Genomic DNA, 23,978 nt, shown 5'->3' with positions numbered 1-23,978 from the left:
TGGTGGGAAGAGCTGCCACCATGATGGTGTGGGGCAGTGGGTGGCTGCAGGATGGGCTGGGCCAGGCTGCATGTGGCCTGCAGGCTGAGGGCTGGACGTGCCTGCTGTAAGCTGTAAATGTGAGCAGTTTCAGTTGGCATACCATAGTTTTGTATTCTTTCCTACAGTGAAACATGTATTCAATGCACTACAAACTCCGTGTCCCCTTTGGGAAGCAGTCTTCTTAACATCCTCTCTGCCCCAACACCCTTTCTAATCCATGGATAATTACTGAATTACTTTGCATATCACCAGAAGTTTGTATAGAGCTGGATCTAAAGCATAGAAGGACTTGTGTATTTAAAAGATTTTACTAGTTGAGCTGGTAACGATTGTTTCTATCTATGCATGTTGTATTATATTCTAGATATTGTGCATTCTTGTACTACTGTCTCTTGATCTGTACTTTGGAAGGGCTTGTTTTTAGAAGTGTGTTCTCAGCTTGTGTTTGTTTATCATCTAATTTTGCATGATGTCTGTGTACTACTCATACTCCTCACCCCCTCAAAAAAAAAAAAAAAAAGGAGTAAAAATCAGTATTTGCTGCACTGGAAATTAAGAACATTTGAGTCGATGTTATTTACTGCATAGAAAGTTTTGTAATTATTACCTGTTGTATATCTCAGTTGCTCATTAAGTGTTGCTGTTTGTCTTCTAATTTTCTTCTGAAATTGCTGGTCAGGGAAGTAGACTCAGTGGTGGTGGCATTCTGCAAGCAGTGTGTGACAGAAGTTGTGTAGAGCTTTTGCAGTTTAAGTCAATAGTGATTTTTCAGGCTCTTGCTGACATTGTTGTGATTTCCTGCAGTTACTGAACTGTGGTAGTACTTTACTGTACGCTTTTGCACATCTTTGTGAAAAAGTAGGTTCCTATAAATGAGCTTTGTGTTATGAGAGTGCATAGGCTTAATATTTGAAACAAGGCAGCAGAAGGCAGTGTGGATCATAGAGGATGTGATCCTGTGGCCTAGCCTTTTTTCTTAAGGGATAGTTTAAGTCATGTTGAACTGGAGACTTTCTGACATGTTTGAAACTTTTCCCTGAAATCCGTATATCTGTAGCAGTTTAATGGCCATCGTGGAGATTTGTGAAGGTGTGTGCTGTACTTCAGAAATTTACAGCATGTTCTGTTTGGTAATTGTAGCTCATGAACCCTCTAGTAGGGCTCCTTGCCCCTCTTGTGCTTCTGGCTGCCCTTTGATCTTGCACCAGTCAGGTCTCTGTGCCAAGAAAGCAGCCAATATGGCACTGTGTTACAGGGGGAAATACTATTATTCTTTCAGTGTGTGGTTTTTTTCCCACTCTTCCTTGGTCCTTTACTTAACAGCAGTTGCATACTCTGAGATTAAAGCATGTGGAAATAGGTCAGCACTGCAACTGGTAGCATTTCATAGCCAAGAACAACAGAAGTGGAATTTCTTCTAGCTTCCTTTCTGTTTTGTTCCTCGTATGATCCGTAAGATGTCCTTTAAAGGAAACGTTAATTTCTTTCCTTTGTGTGAAAGTTAGTTTACTTTGCTTACAAAGTTTTGAGAAGATTCAGTGACAGGGGAGCTTCATAGCAAATATGACATGCTTTGGTATGCTGCTTATTTCACATCTGAAGTGTGAAATAACTTGGTGTGTTTCTCACTTTTTGGGTGATGTTAGCTAATGTGAAAAGTGCAGAATAATACAGTTCCTGTTCATGAAACTAGCCCCATCCTGAATAACAGATAAGCATGCCACTTGCTTCTGAGCATGTGCTCATGCCTCAGGAGAACCCAATGTTGTCTTGTGATTGCATGTACATTCCTAGATTTTTTCCCATAGGTTCATATGAGTGTGCAGTGTGGCACAAGTAGAAAGAAGTGAAGGAACACATGAGGGCCCTGGAGATGTTGCAGCCTGCTTTGATGTGTATTGGAGTTTGTTATCTGTGCAGCTCAGGTGCTCTGTTGGCAGAACAAACTTGTATGTAATTGCTCTTCTACTAAGCTTCTATGCAAAACGGACTTTTATTTTAGGGTGGTTTGGACTAGACTGGGGGGCATGATGAATACGAGAAGTACATACCTGCTTGCTGATGCGGCAGGAGGGGATGCATAAGCAGGAATGTGGATTGCGTGGAGATGTGCTCATTTTTCAGAAGGGTGGCATACCATCTCATCCAGTGTTCCAGCGCAGAGGTGGTAACAGCAATGTAATGGGTCAAAATGACAGTCATCCTCTAGCTGAATTAGTGAATTTCAGGCGTCCCCGCTGCAATGAACTGGAAGACTGTACCAATATGCATCCCTGAGTGAATGCTGATGGTGAAAAATTGATTTGATGATAATGTGTAATACTCTGTTGAAGGCTGGGAAGATTGAGAACAGTGAAACAGCAGCCTGCCTGAATGGCATGGCCAAGAGCAGGTTTACACAGACAGTTCCCTACCACATTGGTAGGTAAGCTAAGCAGCTGTGTATTGTGCAAAAACTTTGACTTTCACTGCAACAAGCTACAAAGCAAAATACTACAGTGACACAACTCACTGCAATTGCAATAGGCTTGTCAAAGTAGTGGTTTTCTTGCCCAGGGCTGCACTATCAGGGGGAGACACATGTATCTCAGAGCTCCTTCATGAGGCTTTGTGCTTCTGTGGGACTGGAAAGTCCTGGGGAGTCCTGGAGGTTAGCCAGTTTGCTCTGGTGTCTGTGGCTGCACATTGGATCCTGTGACCTTTGGTTTTTTGTTATTTTGTTTTGTTTTCTGCTTGTAAAGGAGGACAGCATAGGCACAGCTCAAAGAGGAATGGCAAGCCTTTGCAAGCTTTTCTACTTTAAAGAAGCTTTAAAGTAGAAAAACTCTGGCAAATGGGAACTTGAAATATATTGGGGTTTGTTTTGTTTTGTTTTTTGAAGTTCCAACACATATTTCTTTCTCCTCCCATGCATTTTATTCTATCTCTGTACAGCCAAATAATGTCACTGTCCAGGGCATTACTGGCTGTGTGGCTCATTACTTTACTTACATCTGTGTGGTGCCATCTGAAAACTTCCACAATGGATATAAAAAAGTCAGTAACTTGAATCAGATCATTGAGCTCATCTTAAAGAGAAGCCAGCAGCTGCGCTGTGGGGTGAGGATCTTTTTCTCAGCTAGATAATTTCAAATGGCACAGGAAGAGGGAAGGAAGTGTTGAAATGGTTACACCTCGTGTAATGGAAAACCATATGGTAAATCTCTTGTGCTCGATATTTTGTTACGGCTGCATTTCATAATTTTTATTTTGTAATGTGGAAGATTGTGCCTCTGAGCTCTATTTTCTACCTGTTCTTGGGGTGACCGGTGTTTGCAACCGTATACAGTTTTATATAGTTATAAAACTCTTTACAGTTTGCAGAATGGGCCTTGCAAACAAGACTGGATGCTTTAAAAAGAAAATATGCTTGAAATAGTACACAAGCATTTTTACTCTCTGTTATAATAAATGGCTTTTTTCTTCTAAGTGCTAGCAGTATTTAAAGATGCCTTTGTTGACAAAACTGTGGTAAAGTTACACTGTGAAAGTAAGTTAGGCTTTGCGTGTTTTGGATTTAGTGCAACTGAGCGATTAAATGACTTAATAACTCCATATGTTTCACGTTATGACGACACCATATAGTCAGTTTGTCAGTGAGACAGGTAAACACCATATCTGAAGGCTCGTTAGCCATGCTTAAGGAGTTTGGGGCTCAAACCATTTAAAAAACAAACAAACAAAAAAAAAAAACCAACCTCAAACAAACTCAAAGTTGGATCAAAATGTTCTTTTTCTTAAAAAAAAAACAACAACAAAAAAGTTTTAAGTATTTGTTACAGTTAGGCATAAAGACGGTCTTTGAATTAAATTGAAAAGCTCCTTCTGTATTAAGTTTTTAGCAGCACTTCTAAAACACAGAAACTATTAAGATCTTACTGTTGAAAGATGCCTAGCTGAGTTTTAAAAGCATGTGGTGAAAGAAGGTTGTTCCACAGTGCTCATAAAGCAGTGGGCAGCGAAGTCTGAGAGCAAGGGATTAGGTATGGGAAACAGCTTCTCAAAGAAGAGAATGGTGGAAATCAATTTGCTACAACAAACAGGTGCAAGGAACACTGCTGGAGAATTTGGCATGTTTTGCTATGGACTGGCTACACCAGCTAGTGTTTCAGTGCCTTTATTGTCATTTTGAATACATCTTGGCAGCGCATTGTCTCCCCTGAAAGGGTAATCCAGCCAGTTCAATAATAACAGCTCTCTAGCCTTGAAACAGTGGAGTGTCAGATTTTACAGAATGTGAGACAAAAGGCTCCTTTGCTATGTTTCAGAAGAAGATTGCAGTTGTAGTGTTCCTCCTTCACCAGTGTGCCTGGCACTTGAGATCATGGCTCAGACTTCCCATTGTAAATGAAAGAGAGGATCTTTATGTATTTGGAAGTTTTAGTTTTCATTGTTGGTATTTTTTATTTTCATAATTCATTTTGTGATTTAATACATCTAACTTATGCTCAAATCTCTTTTAGGATTTGGTTTCGAAGATTCGGTTTCAGTGAGTTGAAATTTGAGCAACCTAGTAAAAAAATCCTCTATCCCTAAGAAATGTTAATTAAAAATCATGCTAGCTTTGTGAATACTCCTTGCTGTGTAACAGATTTGACCAGAGAGCTTAAGAAAGCAGTTGAATGCAGTTATGGATCCTTTGAAGCAAGCAGAAAAGTGCAGAAGTTTAGAACTGTTGGCTGGAGCAGGTTGGGAAGGAATGTTTTCTTGTGGCTTTTCTTGCTGGCTACTTCAGGAAAAGATAGAAATAACACAAGTAACTGGAATGAAAGTGCTCAGTTCTTAGTGGTAGGTAGAGAGCCCTGGAGCAGTTGCATTGCTTTAAGTCTTCATGCCCAAGCCCAGACATCTCAGCTTTGTGGAATAGATGGACATAGATGACTTTGCTGCAGCATCAATCCCAGCACACCTTTATTGGCAACCAAATCCCGCTGTCCGTAGATAGGAGTAGGCTCCAAATTGCCTCAGTTAATAAAAAGTGCTGAATAAGTTGCATCTTCTCAACTGTAAATAAAATTGTCTTGTATTTTACCTATTAAATTTACATGCTTCTTGATGCTTCCAGTGTGGAATGAAAGCTTGTCCACTTTGGCTTCTCTTCCATAAAGGGGAACAATGAGGAGCTTGTTCAGCTTTTGCATGGAGAAGAAATACATTTGGGCATTCTTTGCATAACTGTGGAGAAGAAAGGAGTTTCTAGCTTTCTCACTGTTCAGCTTGTTTCTTAATTGGACAGTGCAAGTCAACTGTGACAAACCTCTGGAAAATACCTAACATAAATGGTTTGTGCCTGTGCTGTGTTCCCTTACCAGATCCTTTCAAGTTTAATTTTATTCAAGATATGTTGTATGCTATTGTTTCAAACTGTTACACCATGGCAAATGACCAGTAGCTATAGAGTGACTGATACTGTTTAAAGGAACACATTAAGGAGAAGACATGTGGCTTAAAATTGCTTCTTCTTTTTTTTTTTTTTTTTTTTTTTTTTGGCTTTAATGTACTGTATATTGAACTCCTCTCTCTTATCTTTTTTCTGTGTGTGCTCGTTGCAGTGACTTTATAACATGCAAGACACTGGTGCCAGGGGGAGTTCCCCTGCTTTCCTTCCGCCTCAGAATGGGAGCAGTCACAGGTCTTCTGGGTATGTCCCGGGGAGAATCGCCCCTCTTCGTCCCCCACCACCTTCACAGAGCCACGTGTCAGCTGAATTTACCTCTGCAAGACAAGAAGCCCGGGCCATGTTCGCATCCTCACCACCGGGACAGCACCGCCGACAGGCAGAAGCCAACAGACATAAGAATACCCTCATTTGCTTTGCTGTTTCCAGCTTTTCACTTTTTGTTGCACTGGGGATTTTTATGGGAATAGCTTCAAAATATGCTCCAGATGGTAAGTTCTTACACAAAGTCATCCTAGAAGTTGAAGTTCCTGTGAACATAATGCAGTAATTCTGCATCAAGAATACCGTTAAAAATTGAGTGCAGAAATAGAACACATTGCAGTTTTAGTGTGTATGGAAGCTGTGCTTATAGATAAGTTCAGTTCCTTTTGCTGTTTTCATTGGCACTTCTTATATTTCTGTTGTGAAAGATTTGACTTGCTTACTTGAAGGAAAAAGGCAAAGCAGTAAATAAAGGCAACTGGTGAGAGGAAGAAGTGAGTACTGTGAGAGCATGATTATTGTACGTAGGATTTTGATGTTTGCAAAGGATAGGTGAAATGAAATGCTGGCTGCTGAAGCAGTAACTAAGGAAAACAGTAGAAGGGTGTTCAAGTAAAAGATGTAGAAGACTATGAGTTTATACCAAATGGTTTATATGCTTTGTTTAAATTGAGCAAGGAGCTCTGACCTCTTAGCCCTGAGCTTTCAGCTTGTCTTAGAAAGCAGAGCAGCTTTCACAGAATTTGGAAAGCCTCTCAGATTGTCTGGCTGTAAAGCACGAAGAGGTGTTATGATTCACTGCTGCTCACTAACTAGACAGCCCTTCTGCCAAATACTGCTAACTGCTGTGACATGCAGTTGAAGGGTGATAGTGTCCTTTGGAGAGCAGGTTGTTTGGTTTCTTTTTTTTTTTTTTTTTTTTTTTTTTTTTTTTTTTTTTTTTTTTTTTTTTTTTTTTTTTTTGAGGAAGAAAGCAGGTTTCCAAAATGATTTATTAATTTGAAAACTGTTATCTGTTGTAACACAAGCTTAGGCTGCACAGTGTCTTTTGGAGTAGTCCTTCAGAAGTTTCTGTTTCCAGAGTCAGTGCAACACTAGGTAACAAAATAACCAGTGGAGAACTTCAGATGGCAGTATGAAATGGATTCATGCATCTTAAATGGGGCACTGTTTATGGTGGGTTGCAGAGATCTCTTCTCAGGTGAAGTTATTGAGCTTTCCTAGAAACTGGGGAGGAAAAGAAAATAAATGTTTGGGAAGTTGTCAATGGAAGATCGATGCTATATTGAGATCTTGATGTCTTGTAATAGGAGCACAAATGTGCATTAAGTGCTCCATTTACAAGTTGAAGAGAAGGCTGAAGAGTGATTTAGGCTGTTGACACAGATAAGTACTTTTGGAAGGAAAAAAAGCAACAATAACAACAAAAAGCTTTCTCCAAAACAAATAAAACAAACCTTTTCACTGTGATACCAAGACTTTACACCATGGAATTAATTCAGATTGTAGGGTTTGGTGGTTGTTTCAGTAGAAGTGAGGTTGTACTGCACAAGCTATGGAAATTTATATTCATTCTATACTTTAAAATCTGATAATATGCAAGAGATGAGTTTGCCTGTTTTTTAAATGAAAATTCTTTTTGGGGTGGGGTTTTTTGTTTGTTTTCCTCTGCTGTTGCTGGTTGAGGCATTAAGATGTTTAGAATTCCTGCACTGAACTCCTGGTCAGCAAGGAGCTGATGGCTCAACCAGGATACAGAATATTTCAGTAGACCATTTTCTTGTCTTTGCTGCTATGACATGCATAGAAGCTGAGAAACAATCTAAGGATGGGGCTGTTTTCCCCCAGTGTCCCATTGCTTCTCTGTGGAAGTCCAGTCAGCTTGCAGCATCTGTTGTTTTACTGTGTCTTTCTGAATTTTCCCTGCATTACCTTTTAAAAGGAAAGCCACATGTCTGTAGACATGTCTGTGTTGGAAGTCCTGATGCAAGAGAAACTTCATCCAGGCACCAGAGAGAAAAAGTGACAAAAAAATTAATTTTGTCACAGTGTTACTGCAGCAGTTCTGCCAAAATACTCTTGATGGGTTGAAATGTTAATGCCTTTAGCTCTATCCTTGCACATGCAGTATTAAAGCCAACTGCTCCAGTTCCAGCTAGGTGTGCTCTTGCTAAGGGCTAATTGGAAATCCATATTGTCAGTGCTTTTAATGGCTGTTTGAAAGGCGGTGTAGGGAATGTGAGACTTAGTAGTAATTGCGTGTAAATCCTAAACCTCCGGCATACCCTCCCCACAGGGAAAATGATACTTGTCTGCATTTTTGTTCTTGCTTGTCAGCTGGTTTCTTTTTCTTCCTTGCTTTTATCTTCCTGTCATCATCTTTTTTTTTTTTTTTTTTTTTNCCCTTTTTTTTCAGCTTTTTTTTTTTTTTTTCTGAGGAGGTCTTAACACATGTAGAGCACTGGAAATGCAATTTCCTTCCCCATTTCCAGAGGCTTGTGCTACAGGGTCAGGAAGAGAAGTAATGGAGATTTAGGGGGAAAAGTTCTCTTTGGCCTTTGCAGTTCTCAGCTGGAGCTTGCCCAGGGTAAACAGGATCCTCAGAAAATTTAGCTGCCAAACTGTGATAAACTTCGGCTCAGCATAATATAACACTGAACATTTTTTCCCAGAGGCCTTAGGAACTCCAGACTTGGTGGCTAAGCAGGTAGAAAGCAACTATTTAACTGTGTTTTGAGAACTGTTTCCTTTCTGTTCTCCTGCCAAACTTCACATCCTTTCCCCAACACATGAAAGATTCTAGAATTTTGGGGGAGTATTTTTTGTTTGTCTGTTTTCTTAACTATGTACAGAAATATCCTTTTTTTTTTTTTTTTTTTTTTTTTCTTCCCTATTAGAAAGAACTAAACCCTAAAGGCAGCTGGCCTCTTTTTACAAAAATGCACTTAAGTAGAAGCCTGATTTGAAAAAAAAAAAAAAAAATTCAGCATGAGTGGTTAGATTTGGCAGGGCAATAGCTACTTAACAATTTCTGTGTTATGCTTCTGCTTCCATTTAACCTTAGCTGCACAGGCAATGACTGTGGTCTGTAAAATCCAATCAGTAATTTTGGAGGTAACATATGGTGAAGTACTAAATATTTGACGTTTCCCTGCAACCCTCTGCAATTACTAAGGGAGAATTTCAAAATGCTTTTGCTGAGCACATCTGGTTCTCTTGCCAAAAAGTTGATCCGCTGTGCTTCAGAAGCATGCTCATATTGCAGGAGTGACCGTTTCTAATTCCAATGGCTTCCTTGCTCAAACATAGGATAAGTTAGACCCTGATTTTATTTTATTGAATTGCTGTGCTGTACCTCATCTTTCAGAGACTCAACAGAAAAACTTGCAGTTACTAAATCTTTTTCCCTCCATGAATCATGCTGAGCAGAAATTAGCAGGTTGCTGACTCATGGTTTCCCCGAACTGCCCTTTGCTACCAGCCAGGAAGTGCGTGTTTCTTCACAGTATTTGTGCAGGATTGAGGGAAGGGGCTTACTGAACTCTGCATGAGTCAGGCAGCAGAACTGCATTTTTTCAGTGTCTGCTCAGCAGTCTTGCAAGACAGCAAAGTTTCTTGCTTTTCAGCTTTTGCTTGTGTTGAGTTTCACTTTTTAAATGCTGTCTTCTTAGGTTGCACCCTTCCACCCGCCACTCCTCCCCCCCCCCACACACACAAAAAAAAAAAAAAAAGAAAAAAAAGAAAAGAAAAAAGCAACCACTTTTGTTTTTATTTTTAATATTACTACTTCAGATGCCTTTTGGCCTCATGCAGTTCTGCTAATTTTTTTTTTTTTCCACTGGCAGTCAAATCTTGGTTTCTGTGGGTTTCCTGGGTTGGAAAGGATTTTAAATGTGGAGAGAGAAACAGCAAAGGAAAACAACTTTGTCAGCAGAACTAAGGATGGCTTGCATTAAATCTGTGGGTAGGTTTCTCTTTCGTTAGATTTTGCAAGAAGGGGCTATTGCAAGTAGTCTTTTTCCCCAGGTTTCATTTCAGATGGATGAGGCTTTTTCTCCAGATGATAAGGTTTGTTTGAAAGGGCTATTGAGAGTTATTTCTCTCAGTTGAGCTTCTAGCATGTTTACTTTGGAACTTTTGGTTATGTTCTTTCCAATATATATATATTTGCTGTCTGTAATTTGGTAAGAAAATTAAAAATCCATGAAATATACTTCCTGTTTTCATAGTACCTCTTGTGCTGCTGCATTACTCAGCTGCTTCATATTGTAAAAGGACACGTGGTAAGTACCACACTGCTGTAGCTGCACCTGAGATCACTCAACCCTGTCACTTTTTGATGCTACTTCTCCTTTTCTGGCCTCATCATATAGCACCATTGCCTGCGAGTGCTAAATCTTCCTCAGATATTTGAGAACGATTATGTACATCTCAGCTCTAGTGTGATTCAGAGCCTGGTATTTGAAAAAGCACAGTTAGTTTAGATCCAAATGCCTTACCTTCCAGGAAACTAAGTAGTAAAGCATTACTCCAAATATACAAAGGATGTCTTTTCTCATTTCTCCTCTTTCTCTCATACTGGCAAATCTATGCTGAAAGAAGTGATCGGGATGCTCAAAAGCAAGAGGGGATCAGCCTTTCTCACACAGGTGCTTGTAACCTTGAGGGAGGTTCTGTGCCTTACCGCCACATTAGTATTTCAGGTATGATACCTAGGAATTAGAGTAACTGCTGTGAATCTAAGACTTTGCCACTTACCTCTCCTCATCTCTTGTAGATGATGTAGAAGTTTTCAAAGCAGAAACAAAGGATGCCTAGCAAGAGATATGTTGACAGTTCAGTGTGCTTGTGGTTCTCAGTGATTTAATTTGGTGTATTGTCCCTTCTCACTCCTGGAAGCTTTACCATCACTCACTTATCTTTTAGGCTGCATTGATTTGAATGTGAAAACCTGTTGCCGCAGTACTGTAACCACAGAAGGAGATAGGAGTCCTCTGTGGGTGGCTGACTGCCTTAATAACATTCATCATCATGCTGCCAACATTGCTGCGTTCCTGTTGGTGATTCCAACTTTGAATAAATAATGAATTTCATGTTACATTGCAGAGAATTGTCCTGATCAGAATCCTCGTCTGAAAAACTGGAGCCCTGGGAAAGATCCTGAAAAGAAGGTTGTCATCAAAAAGGGAGATCTGTTTCGTCTGGACTCAGATGCTACAGTACATTCTATAACCATACAGGATGGAGGTATGAAATGGCAAGATGAGGAAAATGCTTCATTTCACTGCATAGTTTGTATTTTTATGATTACATGAAAAATACATTAGAATATTGATACTGAACAATTCTGCTTCCACTTTTCTGCCTTCTGCCAGGCCAGATGTACCAGATGTTGAATGAACACTATCAAGTCTGTCACTGAGAATAATGGCATGGTTTTCTGTATGATATAGTAAAATTAGACTCGTGTAGTAGCTTTCCAAGTATGGAATCCTGTTATGTTCTGATGGCAAACATGGTATGCTAGCCATTTTACAAAGACAGTATAAAGTAGAAGTTATTTTCCTAAATATTCATAAATGTATTTGTAAGCTTAGTAGCTTATTTAATTGGTGTGGAAAAATAAATCTTAATTGTTCTGTTGCTCTTATTGCAGATCTTAATTCTCCAAGTCTATCTCAGAATTGATTTAACCTATATATATTTTTATATATTTGCTTTTTTCCTTTAGGTTTACTTGTTTTTGGTGATGATAAAGATGGTTCTAAAAATATTACTTTGAGAACTCGTTTTATCCTGATAAAGGATGGTGGAATGCTTCATGTTGGAGCAGAGAAATGCCGCTATAAATCCAAAGCAACTATTATTTTGTATGGGAAGTCAAATGAAGATGCTGATGTGTCAGAATTTGGCAAAAAGTTTATTGGTGTGGGCCCTGAAGGAACGTTGGAATTGCATGGGCAACAGAAGCTATCATGGACTCTTCTGTCAAAGTCTGTGAATTTCTCAGGGCTGGCCTGTGGTCATTACGCATTTAAAAAGAATTTTTCCCGAGGACTAAATGTGAGAGTGATTGATCAGGACACGGCGAGCGTTTTGGAAGTGCTGAAGTTTGATACTCATGAGTTTTCGGAAGAAAGCTTGAAACTCCAGAACTTACTGAAAAATAGGAGTCCTGGTCGCATTATTGCTATTGCTGTAGGAGATTCAGCTGCTAAAAACCTGCTGGAAGAAACTAGAGTGACTATTCAAAATCTTTTGGGAAGTAAGTTTGTCAGAGGATTGAGTTACAGGTAAATAATTTGTTCTCCCTTTTATGTTGAGTAAAGATTAGATATGGATTCTGCCTTCTTTGGGTAGGGGTGATAAAACTTGGACAGTGTCTGTTCTTACAATACTGGCGATCCTTTGAAGGTTTTGTGTAGTACTACGGTTGCAGTATTCAGTGCACAGTGCTTTGATAGAGAAGAGACTGCGGCCTGCAAGTATTTCTATAGAACTCAGTGCTTATTTGTAATTACTCTTTCACTGTTTTTCATAGAAGTTAAGAGTGGGTACAGTAAAGGACTTTCTTCTGTTCAAATAATCAAACTGTTTAGTCAGCTAGATAAAGCTTTTAATGCATATGACATTATATCTGGGGGAGCAAGGAATGCCAGGCTAGAAGCTGAATACAAGGAAGGGACTCTGATCATATATGTCATCATACTAATCACATAATCATATATCGGACTGCATGTTACTTGTCCCCTTCACTGATACTGCAAGGGAATGATCTGTAAAATGTGTTGTGTAACTGAAGTACAGTTGCCAGGTGTGCCTGTGTCATTTGACCATTCTTTTATGTTTTTTGGAGCTGAAATGGTGGGGCTGTAGGAGAAACGTAGTCAATGTTATGAAAGCAGGAAATTTAACCTTTCAAGTATTCTGACCCTAGCTTTGTGTTGTGCAGGGTTAACTGCACATGTGGATGGAGCATCAAATCTACTGTCATCCAGTCCATCAGCTTCTCTTAAAATGGTTTTGCATAAGCTGGTTTAATTTCTTAGTATGTTCCAGGAAATCAGTACCCTGTTTTTTCTCTACTGTTCTTGCCCTTGCTATTCCCTAACATCTGGATTTGAGTTGCTTTGGCAGAGCTGGGCTGGGGCATCAGTCAGGATGGCATGTTCTGACCTTGCTTCCTCCAAGGGCATGTTTATGGCAACCACTGCGTAAGCATGCAGTCATGGGGGCCCACAGTGGGGAGACGGCCTGCAGTGCCTTTGAGGCTGTTTTGCCGGAGGGACCAACGCCTCAGCATCCCATACCAGCCCCCATCTTCTGGAAGCATGAGTGGGCAGTTGGTCAGGTGCTGGTCAGCCGGCCTCTGCCTCACCTGGAGCTGACACTCCTGGTGTTCACCTCCACTGGTGGCCTCAGTGCTGGCATGAAGTAATAGAAATATTTAACCCACAGTGCAGTGGAAGAAGCTGCTTTATCATTATTATTATTACTATTATTATTATTATTATTATTCCCTGCAGAACTGTTTCCTATCCATTTTCTCTTGTTGATAGAGACTCTGAGTGCACATGAACATGTCCTGTCCTATTTGTTGTGGGAGATGGGTGAGATGCTCACCTGAGTGCTTGCTTGAGTGAAAACAGGGCAGTTACTTAAACTTGTAAAGCTGGTGAAAAGGATATGGGTTTCATGGAATCATAGATGCTGTGCTTGGAGGTGAATAATCCACTACATTGTTCTCAACTTCTGCCTCCCCATGCAAAATATTGTGCTTTAAAATAGCTTTGTATTTATTTTAAGTGTTGATATATGAAACACTAAGATTTTTGTCAGTGCTACTTAAATGGTGGCCCAGTATATACTATTCCTGTGAAGAGGTTAATGCCAAGCACTTTGATTTGGCCTTTTAAACATAACAATTAAGAGCACAAAAGGACTGAAATGAAAGGCAACTGGATTGAAGAAGGTTTTAATATCTGCTTTTGAATGGCACTGGGCTGCAGTCCAACTAGCTGTTACTGTTTTCATTTTGTGTCAATGATTCAATGTTAATGATGCAATTTTGTTCAACTTTTTAATAGATGATTACATCCTTTGCACGTAATTACAGCATTACAGAGCAGTCAAGGACAACAAATATTCTTGTTTTTTGAACCTGATGGCAGCTTTCTCTGGTGTGTGGTTTTCCATTTCCAAACACTTGGCTTCACTGAGCAGAGCTGCAGGAAGTGAAGAGACATCCGGGATGGTTCCCTGCTCCCCATGGGTGCTCAGCCAAGTGTTCAGCTGAGGGAAGGACTCATGAGGGGGAAGAAGAAAAAAAAATCTCTCCTCCTGAGCCCTCAGAAGCACTGATGATCCCTTATGCAAAGGTTGTGCAATAGAATACAGTACCTTTTTTTGTCCAAGTGTCTGGGAAGTTTCAAGAAGTATTGCATGTCAGGGGTGCTGATCACCAGCAGCCGCTGCTGGCCATGTCTGTCCTGATGCAAGCTTGGTCCCCAGGGGCTCCTTGCCTCCTCTGTGCAGACACTGCTAGCTAACTGCAGCCCTGTTATGGGAATGTGCTGTGTTAGCGGAGCCAGCACTGGCTCGACATCTTCCTGTGCTCCCCAAAAGCTGCCTGTGAACAGGATTCCATATCACTTCTGGCACTCAGCTCTTGTGGTTCTCTTTTGTATGTTAGACGTTATACTAAAAAAATGGATTTGAAAGTCTTCTCAGTTAAGTGCTGTGATGTTTGCCAGTTTGCTTACAGGACATATGGTTATGCAGGGCTATGCACCTTTCCAATGAGTTATACCCATCTTAGTTCTTCATTTTGAAACTGGTTTAGAATGAAATTAGGAATGCACACCAAAGGATTGTAAATAGCTTCTTCGCTCTTTGTCTCATCTTGTTCCTGTTCATGAAGAATTTAAGGGCAATTATATTTAAACATGTGCTTTTATTATTTCTTTCTTTTTTTTTCTTTTTTATTTTTCTTTTTTTTTTTTTTTTGCAGGCAAGCCTGGGCTTTAGTTGGTGTTATAGGTGGTGGGAATTCTTCATGTAATGAATCAGTGAGAGACTATGAGAATCACAGCACCGGTGGGAAAGCTCTTGCTCAGAAAGAATTTTTCACAGTGGATGGTCAGAAGTTTGTTGTGAGAGCTTACAGTGAATGGAACGATGGTAGGAAAGCATTTACCCCTGTGGTTAGGGAAAAAAAAAAAAAGAAAAAAAAAAAAAAAGCTGCATTAGGTGTTATTTTGTTTGATTTTTGCTGGAACTACTTGTTACAGTTTAAATTGACAGCTGCTCTAAGTTTTGTTTTTTCTACTCATATGGCCAGATCATTGGATGAAGTGTGTGGACAGCATCTTTTCTTAGTCACAATTTTGTTTGCTACATGCAGAATGCAAGTGGCACAATGAGTTAATTGTCTTCATTTTTAGTATGTTAGTTACAGATTATTGTATAAACCTTGGAAGGGCTACCATTTATATGCTTTTGTCCTTCATTTTTATGTTTCAGAGATCTTTGTTCTGCATTTTACTTTTATGGGTAGTCAGCTGTTCTTGTTTGTTAAATTATTAGCAATATACTGTTTGTAGAATAATCTTTTTTAAGATTTTGTTTGTTTGTTATCCATTTCTCAGGGTACTTTTTTAGTAATTGATCTATTTTATACCATCCTCTTTTCATCACAGCCCTATGGAATTAATAATATTGACTGGTATTTATAAATAATAACAAATCCACAGAAGTACATCTTTGACTTGCTTGTGCTATAGAGTTGAGCTCAATGTTGAGCCTATTCTGGCTTGCTAAGTCCTTGACTATCCATGCACAGAGTTAAATGGTAGAAGGAAGGACTTGAAGGAAGCAGAGCAAGCTGGGCCTACGCATTGCTGGTATTTGTTATATTGTTGTATGTTTATTTGTTAGTATTTCATAGGTTTTTACTGTCATGGTTGCTTCCATCTCTGCCCTTGGTTTTATTTAAAATCCACCAAAAAAGCAGGCTGCAGTGGTATTTCACATTGTCATGTTTCAGAGCAGGATTGCACTTAGTAGTGGTATTGAACTTGTAAAATCTCATATACTTCCATTGTGTTAACTCTTATTTTTGTTCTTCCTTTTTAAACTAGGTGTCCCAATTTCAGGCTTCCAAGTAGAACCTGTTGGTGGGGTGATACTAAATCTTCTGGATGATGTTAGTAGTTGGGAGCCTGGAGACCGAATTGTGGTTGCAAGCACAGACTATTCAATGTATCAGACAGAGGAGTTCACCCTCCTTCTCTGCCCAGAGTGTACAAAGCACCAGGTCAAAGTCAAAGGTATGGCAATGGTCATCATAGGAAGAATCATGTGAAAAAGTTAATAGCAGCATAGCCCTAATGGTTCCTTTCAGCCCAAGCAGTAACAACAGTCTTTTCATCTGTCTCTGTATTGTTTTGTTGCCATGTACAGGAGCACAATATAATTCTCTATATAATGTCAAACCTGTGTCTGACCTGTGAAGTTTGTTGACCTAACTTTTCTCTCGCCTTTCTTCACAGTCTCAGTGAATGCTTTAGGTTTCCTCCAGGATTGAGTTATGCTTGTTTACTGTCCTTTTACTCCTTTCTGTCTTTTCACTGATTCTCTTTCTACTTAAACTTGAATGGCTGCTGTGGTTATCACTGTTTCTGTTGTCTTTAATGCCCTTCTCTTCCAAAGTTTTTATCACTGTACGTTGTTTTTTCTGCTATTTAAAAAGAAGAAAACAGCAGTTTTCAAATCTCTTTTCCCCTCCACCCGTGCACAAGTAAAAAGGTTATGAAACAAGTGGCTCTTCCAAGTCTCTGCTCACACAGGATATCCCTAACTAGTTGCAATCTGTTTTTCCTTTGGGTGTGATGCGCACAAAATGGTCTTGCATGTTGTTGACCATTTCCTGTTTTATTATCTGACTCAGTCTGTTTGACTTCACAAGAGCCTCCCATGGTGTTGGCTCGTTCACTCTGCAGACATCTGTGTTTTCCTTCTGCCACCCCATAGCCACTCTGTGTGCCAGCACCCTCCTTCCCTGACAGTCCATCAGCCTCAGTCTAGAGCTTTTCCCCTCCTTCTCTTCTGGTGGGCTATGGGGTTGGTTTGCAGCTCACCAACCACCTTTGGTAGCAGTAAATGGGTGCTCTTCAAGATGTGGTTTTGTCCCATTCAACCTCTGTACTTATGCGACTTCCTCTTATCTCCTCTTCTTCATTTCTCAGAAGTTTTGTATGTATTCCCTCAAACTTTCTTCTTCCTCTGTCTCTGGGACAGCCAGTTTTTGTGTTGACTTTGCAATATTGTTAGCATCCCACAACATTTGCTGGTGAAGCTAAAATATGTTATCCAGCCTTGTGAAATTCTAGATAAGGTGAACTCAGATATCTCAGCCTTTTCCTTGACACACACCAGAGAATACCAGGGTGCAAGAAGTTGCAAAGCTGACTTAGTGCCATTGTGTGTGACACTTGCTTTTGTTCTAATGTTCCTTACTTGATATGCATTAAACAGTACTTCACAGAACAAGATAGTTCAAGGTGCAAGCAAATTTAAGAGGGTTTTCTGTCACCACTATTTAAGAGCATGTTCCAACTCTTTTGTCTTGGGAAGCATTCACTGCGAAACAGTATATGCATTTAAAGGATCTTTTGCTTTGAAAAAAATAAAAAAATACAAAATGCTTTTTTGAGCAACATGAATTTTTGGTGGAATTATAAATTTTACTTATTGAAGAATGCACATCTTATTAAATCTTAAGCTTTTTCTTTTTGTGCAACATAAAACAAAGTGTTGTTTAATAGAATGCCTGGTTGCACTCAATGTATACATTATAGCTAAATACAGGAGAAAAACAACAGGCAGACCTTTAAGTAGATAAGTGCAGTCTCATTTACAGATCTGCCCTTTTTTTTCTCTCTCTCTAAACAACAGGTTAAATACAACAGTATTGAGCTTCTTCGTGTGGTATCCACCAGCTTAGCTTATTGCCTTCTAGTTAAGTTTTGAGAAGGGATAGTGAAAATTTTGAAAAGAAATAAATATCTTCTTTAAGTTTCCAGATAATTTTCTTAGTTTGTATAGGAAAATAACAGATCGGTGCTTTCTTTGGAAGAATATTTTAAAAATAGAGCATCTGTGGTTATTTTTGCCTAATTTTAGTTTGTGTCCTCAGAATGGCTATGCAGACTCTTCTAAAGATGTTTGGCCTTGTTTACATGTCTCCAGTTTTTGTTTAGAGCACGTTGGGCAGCCAATGCTTTCTCTTCTGAAGCAAATCTGCATCTGTGTTTGCTTGTTTGTTTGTTTTTTTAATTAAAACTTTTCTAATGCATTGTTCTTAAATTTGTTTTCATCCATTCACAAAGTATTGGACTGGAACTAAGATATATCCACAAATAAATACTGGTTTTGTTTTAGGGTTAGTAGTTTTACTATTCTGAAACTATGTAGATGGCAGCCTGTTTGATAATGAAACATGCAAGAGCATCTTTGATTGTGTGCCCTGAAAGATGTGCCCTGAAGGTATCACTTTGTTGAGCTCAGTTGGGAAGGGCAAATTTGCTTGTTCTTTGCTAAGTTCATGTTTATCGTGTGCCAAATTACATGCCTTTGTGTACACATTAGCATAAGAAGAGATAATAGAACACTGTGTTTAAGTTATCAGAATTTATTACTTTTTTTTTTGGTGCTACAGTTAGTTTAATTTCAAGTTACCTAGGTTACTCTGAAAGTATTACCTCCTACTTTATTTCCATGGAAGATACAGCAGCTACAAAGAGCACAATAGCACTATTTGGTAGAGAAAATATTCAGCTACAAAACAGTATTTTTCAACATAGTCACCACTATTAGTCACATATTATCTCCAGCAGTGAAGAAGATCCTGCTTACTGCACTTATAAAAATCTGTACCAGTGGAGGTGACCCACAGCTGCTGCAGCAGCATCACTGCTCAGAAAATGTTGCCTTTCCTTGGCCCAAACAGACAGAAGTCAAAAGATAACAAATCCAGACTATGTGGTGGATGTGGTCAGATAGTCCGGGCAGAATTGGTGAGGTGCTCCATGATCTTTAGGGGTTATGGAGCCTGGTGTTACTGTGTTGCAAGATGTCTTCTCTGAGCTGACTCAGTAAGTTTGAGCCTTCAGTTTAGACAGCATTGCAGTTAGCAGTCAGTTTATTGTTTAACTGGGTTCCAAAAAAATCCTGAAAAATGACCCTTTTCCTATCCCTCAAGGCAGTGCACTTCACTTTGCCTACTGAGGGATGCGTCTTGAACTTCTACTTCACTGGCAAATTCATGTTACTGCTCCATGGACTTCATGGTGACACCACGTCTTGTCACTGGTAATGATTCCATCCAGGAAACTGTCACCTTCAGCCTTGTGTGGGTTCAGCAGGTCCTGACAAACTCATATAAGGTGTTCTTTCTGTTATTGTATGAGAGTTTGTTGGTTCATCCTGGCCCAAACGTTGTAGTTTTTCAGTGTTCATTATCATTACTGATGCACTTAAGCAGATGTTCAGCTTCGTACACAGTTTCCTGGTCATGATTTGCCAGTTTGCATGGATGATCTGATGGAGGCACTCTTTGTTCAGTGGTGTGACAGCTGTGCATGGCTGTCTGGAACATGACTTGTCTTTCATATTGCTGTTGCCGTTGATGAATCACGCCACCCACTACCTCACTAAGTTCACATCCACTGTTTGGTCTCTGTAAACATTCAGTAAGCATCAGTAACTGTCAGTAGGTACCATCTTTTCTGCACGGAGGTATTCAGTGATGCACCTTTGCTTTGCTTGCACTTCCATGCTAGACATCAGTCTATGCGACTGACCCTCTGCTAGCATCTGTCAGATGCCAATGACATATGATGGAATACTGGTGGAAAAGTTCAGCCTATACAACCATTCCACCAGCATTTGCCTATTGACATCATGGGCCAACACAATAAAATAGAAGGCATTACCTTCAGAACAGCCCTCATTGTTTAGTGTTTATTCATTGACAGTTCTTTTTTCCTCATTTTTTCTTTTCCTCTCAAAATTGTTTTTGGACAGAAAAACCTCAGTATCCCCACATAGGAGAAGTTATTGATGGAGTGGACATGAGGGCAGAAGTTGGAGTTCTCACAAGGAACATCTTAATCAAGGGAGAGACAGAAAATACCTGCTATCGTGAAAAGGAGTGTCAGTTTTTCAACTATGACACATTTGGTGGACATATCAAGGTTTGAAAAACATTAAGTAGCTTTCTGTCATCTCAAAAGTACATTGAGAACAAAAAAGTCAGTGCTAATCTTGAAAGCATTTGAAAATCAAAGAACATAAATTCATACAGCTGCTTTTCATAGAAAGGGCTTCATCCTCAGCTTTCTCAAAATTAATTTAACTTTACAGCACTGCAGCAGATTATCTAAATTATATATTTTGTATGTAGTGTTACAGAAGCACGCACCATATCTTGCAACGCTGTGTGGTGGTGATAAAAACCTTACAAGTTGCATACCTGCACATTCAACTTAAAACATTTTCAAAGTTGATCTCCATTTTCTGTCTTTTCACCTTTCCCTGCCTTTCTCTCTCCCCAAGTGATGAGCACTGACTCAATCCTAGAGATCCACATCATCTCCAAAATCAGGCGGAAGATAGGCATGGTGAGGAAAGAGACTGAGTTGGAACCATGGTGGATTTTTTTGTTTGGTTTATTTATTTCAGTTGAATGTGCTAAGGTTATGTAAAGCAAACTGCTGCTGATTTCTTATATTACCATAAGCATAAAGAAAGCTGAGCAAAAGTAGCATTGTAGAAACCAATACTGCAACTTGTATTCACTTAAATGAAAGGATGGAGCAGCAGTATGTCAGCTCTTCACTGCTGGAGAGGTTTTAAATGCAAATGTATTTGTGCGCATTGTGTGTTGGTCACAGTTTAAGTCTCCCTTTTCAATAGATTTGGATGCAGATTTTATTTTTTATAGTGGTCTACATAATAGGGGGAAAGAAAATGTACCCTTTCCCTACTGTGTGGCAACTTCTGTGTGCAAGGGAAATATATGAGCTTAAGCTATTCTTTTATGTTTTGAGATAATGTAAGGAAAGAAGATAAATGGCAAGCTGTGAGTCTTGTAAAGCGTGGTGTTGATTGCCACAAGGGCACTGATGCAGCAAGGACCCTCAGATGCCTCACAGGCAGAGCAGAAAACAAACATTTTGAGTCACTGAAGTTAAACCATTCGCAGGAGCCTGCTCAGAGGAGCTGAGTGTCTGCTGCTAAACCTTGGCTTCCACATTAGGAGCGTTTTCAGCTTACAGAAACCTTACATGCTCTAGTGGTGGCAGCCTGGTCTGCCATGGCTGATGGTGAGGGTCTGGGGGTTCAGTCTGTTCCAGGCTAGTCCTGTGTAGGGGCAAAACAGGCTGGGGCAGCAGGGAGAGGTGCTCGCTTGTCATCAGTACATTCTTATAAGGCAGGATATAGAACAGGACAGTAATGGCTGTCATGGCCTTCATAGTTTTGGCTGGTGTTAACTGTGTGCATCTGGTATAGGTGATGTATTATCTTAAATTTCCATTAGTTAAAAAGCAAATAAATCATTTTGGACTTCTCATTATCTTCCTAGATTTTGAAGAATTTTACATCTGTTCATCTCTCCTATGTGGAACTAAAGCAAATGGGCCAGCAGCAGATAGGAAGTTACCCTGTTCACTTTCACCTTTGTGGGGATGTGGATGAAAAAGGAGGTTATAGTTCTAAGACTTACCTTGATGGTCTTTCCATTCATCATTGTTTCTCCAGATGTGTGACTATTCATGCAACTAATGGCTTGCTGGTAGGTGCCAAGAGAATAAAATAGGCTGTGTTGAACTAAATGTTAGAACATGTAGAGCAAAAACAGTCCCATTAAAGTTGAAATGCTCAGAAGCAATTTTATTTGTTTTTTAATTGCAATGAATAAATAAACGAGTGCAAACAATGACTTATTTTTAACAGGTCTTGTCATTCTGCTTTTCAGATAAATGCAGGCAGCTAAGCTCTCCATGCATAGTGTGTCTGTAAGAGAGAAATACAGCTCCATGTTTAAATCATCTGAGTCACTGATACTGAAACTTCACTCTGCAGCTGTGCCAAGATAGCAAAACTAAATGGCACTTGTCAAATAAATCTCAGTAAATGCTATTGCTACTGACATAATGGACTTGTGTTTCTGCAGATAAAGGACACCATTGGTTATGACACACTAGGTCACTGTTTCTTCATAGAGGATGGCATTGAGCAGAGGAATACTCTCTTCCACAACCTTGGACTAGTCACGAAACCAGGCACTATTCTTCCTACAGACAGAAACAGCACCATGTGTACTGGCATAAGGGATAAAGTGTATGGAAGTTACGTTCCTGTGCCAGCCACAGACTGCATGTGAGTATTTCATTGTTAAAAAATTAAAACCGAACCTGCTGCGGTAATTAAACTGCTGACGATCTCTTGACAATATACAGATGAAATGTGTTTTTTTTTTTAATGTACAATCTTTAGTGAATGTGAACACCTTAAATGCAGCTCACGTGGCAGTGCTGCTTAAAGAAGTAAAAGCGTTTAGTCTTTCATTAAAGAGAAAACATCAGTTGATTTATTACAAGATTTGTTGTCTTATCAAGTATCATAAGTTGATTTTTTTTTTTTTTTTTTAAGGCTACATTCTTATTTCTGTATAAAGGTACCAGTACCGTTAAGTTGTCACCTATGGCTTGTCTGCATAACACTGGTCTGTTGTAGAAGCTTATTAAAACAGTTTATAGTTGCACTGTGTGTCTGATCTATTATAAAATATTTTGTATTTAAGTTTTAAAAAAAGAAAACCAACACATTAGATGTGTGCTTGTGTGGGAAGTAGTTACTTTAGACATCAGTTTAGTGTTTCTGTCGATTTCTGCAAGAGTGAGTTATTTCTGAAGGGGCTGTAGCTTTTCCATATTAACTTATTTTCTGAATAATATTTCAGGGCAGTTTCAACATTCTGGATTTCTCATCCCAACAATCATCTTATAAGTAATGCAGCAGCAGGTTCACAGGTAAGGCACATGCATATGGATGTGATTCAACACAACTACTTGTGCCAATTATTCACCAAAAAAAACAAAACAAAAAAACATTTTTCTTTTTTTATTTCTGCGTGTTTAAGGTTTTGTCAATGTGGATTAGACTGCTTCCTTTTTTTAATTAGTAGATCTGTCAGCAGTCTCAATATGTATGTGTGAAAACAAATACTTTTATTTCCAAGATTTAGTGTTTTTCCTGTTAATAATGTTTCTGTACCCTTTGTAGGCCCTGTCACATGTTTACTGTTTCGCTGCTCTGAAGGTCTTTCTTTTTATAGCTTTAGTCACTGAAATGAAAATAGTTCACTGAATTAGAAAGTGCAGAAAAGCTTTCACTGTGTCTGTCTTTTCTCACTAGCTTCTCAGGAGTGATTGCTGATTATGTTTTTACCACCTGTGAACATTTTACTTTTTCAACCCTTTTTCAGTGCAGCTGCTTGCAGAGTAATGTTGAACTACTCTGTGCAGATTGTTGGGGATTGGCAGGGGCGTGTTCTGCTGAGACATGGGTGGTTTCAGGTGGATTGTTCTAAATGGGTCAGTGGCAACAGGAAAAGGAAAAGACTTTTTGATGCTGGAAGTAGAACATGGGTGTGTTAGCATATTCTTAGGCAGAAAGTACATAGTCCATTGTTAACAATAGGACAAGACTGAAAACATTTAAATGTGTTGAAATGTCTGTAATGCAGAAAATCACAAAACTTCTTATTCTGCTGCTTGTGAGCTTTTTTTAATTTATTTGTTTTGGGGGGTGGGGGGTTGAACATTCTTGTTGTCTATATGCCTAAGAAAGGCCTGACTACACATACTAAATAAAAACAGTTCTCTTCACAGCACAGTATCTTTCCATTTTTTTCTATCGATATAACATTGCTTTACCTGGTTTTAGTGTTGCTGGCTAGGTTACAGGAAATGAGTTGCTTGATCAGGTGCTTATTTCATGGTCTTCTGCCTCTGTAGAGTATTCCTTCTTCTGTATAGCACTGTGTGTTTTCAGAGAGTGTGTTTGTATAGGTTTTGAAATTCTGCCATTCTGGTACATACATCTCTTACATTGGCATGAAAGGTCTCTAGCTTCAGTTTCAGAAACAAAGAGCTTCAACTGTCTTGAT

General features: G+C 39.3%; 1 protein-coding gene across 6 annotated transcripts in view; it reads left to right on the top strand.

Moving 5' to 3' along the window:
- The window catches only part of CEMIP2 (cell migration inducing hyaluronidase 2), a 51,201-nt gene that overhangs the window by 11,223 nt on the left and 16,000 nt on the right, over window positions 1-23,978 (top strand). For 4 of the 6 annotated variants that reach the window (XM_032441266.1, XM_015849113.1, XM_015849112.1 and 1 more), the window contains exons 2-10: window positions 5,634-5,970; window positions 10,850-10,990; window positions 11,475-12,036; window positions 14,754-14,923; window positions 15,883-16,071; window positions 19,829-19,998; window positions 21,390-21,599; window positions 21,981-22,186; window positions 22,770-22,839. In XM_032441266.1, coding sequence (XP_032297157.1) covers window positions 5,646-5,970; window positions 10,850-10,990; window positions 11,475-12,036; window positions 14,754-14,923; window positions 15,883-16,071; window positions 19,829-19,998; window positions 21,390-21,599; window positions 21,981-22,186; window positions 22,770-22,839 — 2,043 coding nt within the window. In that variant the 5' untranslated portion in view covers window positions 5,634-5,645. Of the gene's footprint in view, window positions 1-5,633; window positions 5,971-9,588; window positions 9,708-10,849; window positions 10,991-11,474; window positions 12,037-14,753; window positions 14,924-15,882; window positions 16,072-18,984; window positions 19,115-19,828; window positions 19,999-21,389; window positions 21,600-21,980; window positions 22,187-22,769; window positions 22,840-23,978 lie in introns of those variants that run through there. The other 2 variants (XM_015849115.1, XM_032441267.1) reach the window with 2 other exon arrangements.

Source organism: Coturnix japonica, chromosome Z (assembly GCF_001577835.2).
Source record: "Coturnix japonica isolate 7356 chromosome Z, Coturnix japonica 2.1, whole genome shotgun sequence".
NCBI lineage: Eukaryota > Metazoa > Chordata > Aves > Galliformes > Phasianidae > Coturnix > Coturnix japonica.
This window is presented reverse-complemented; position numbering and strand designations above follow the sequence as displayed.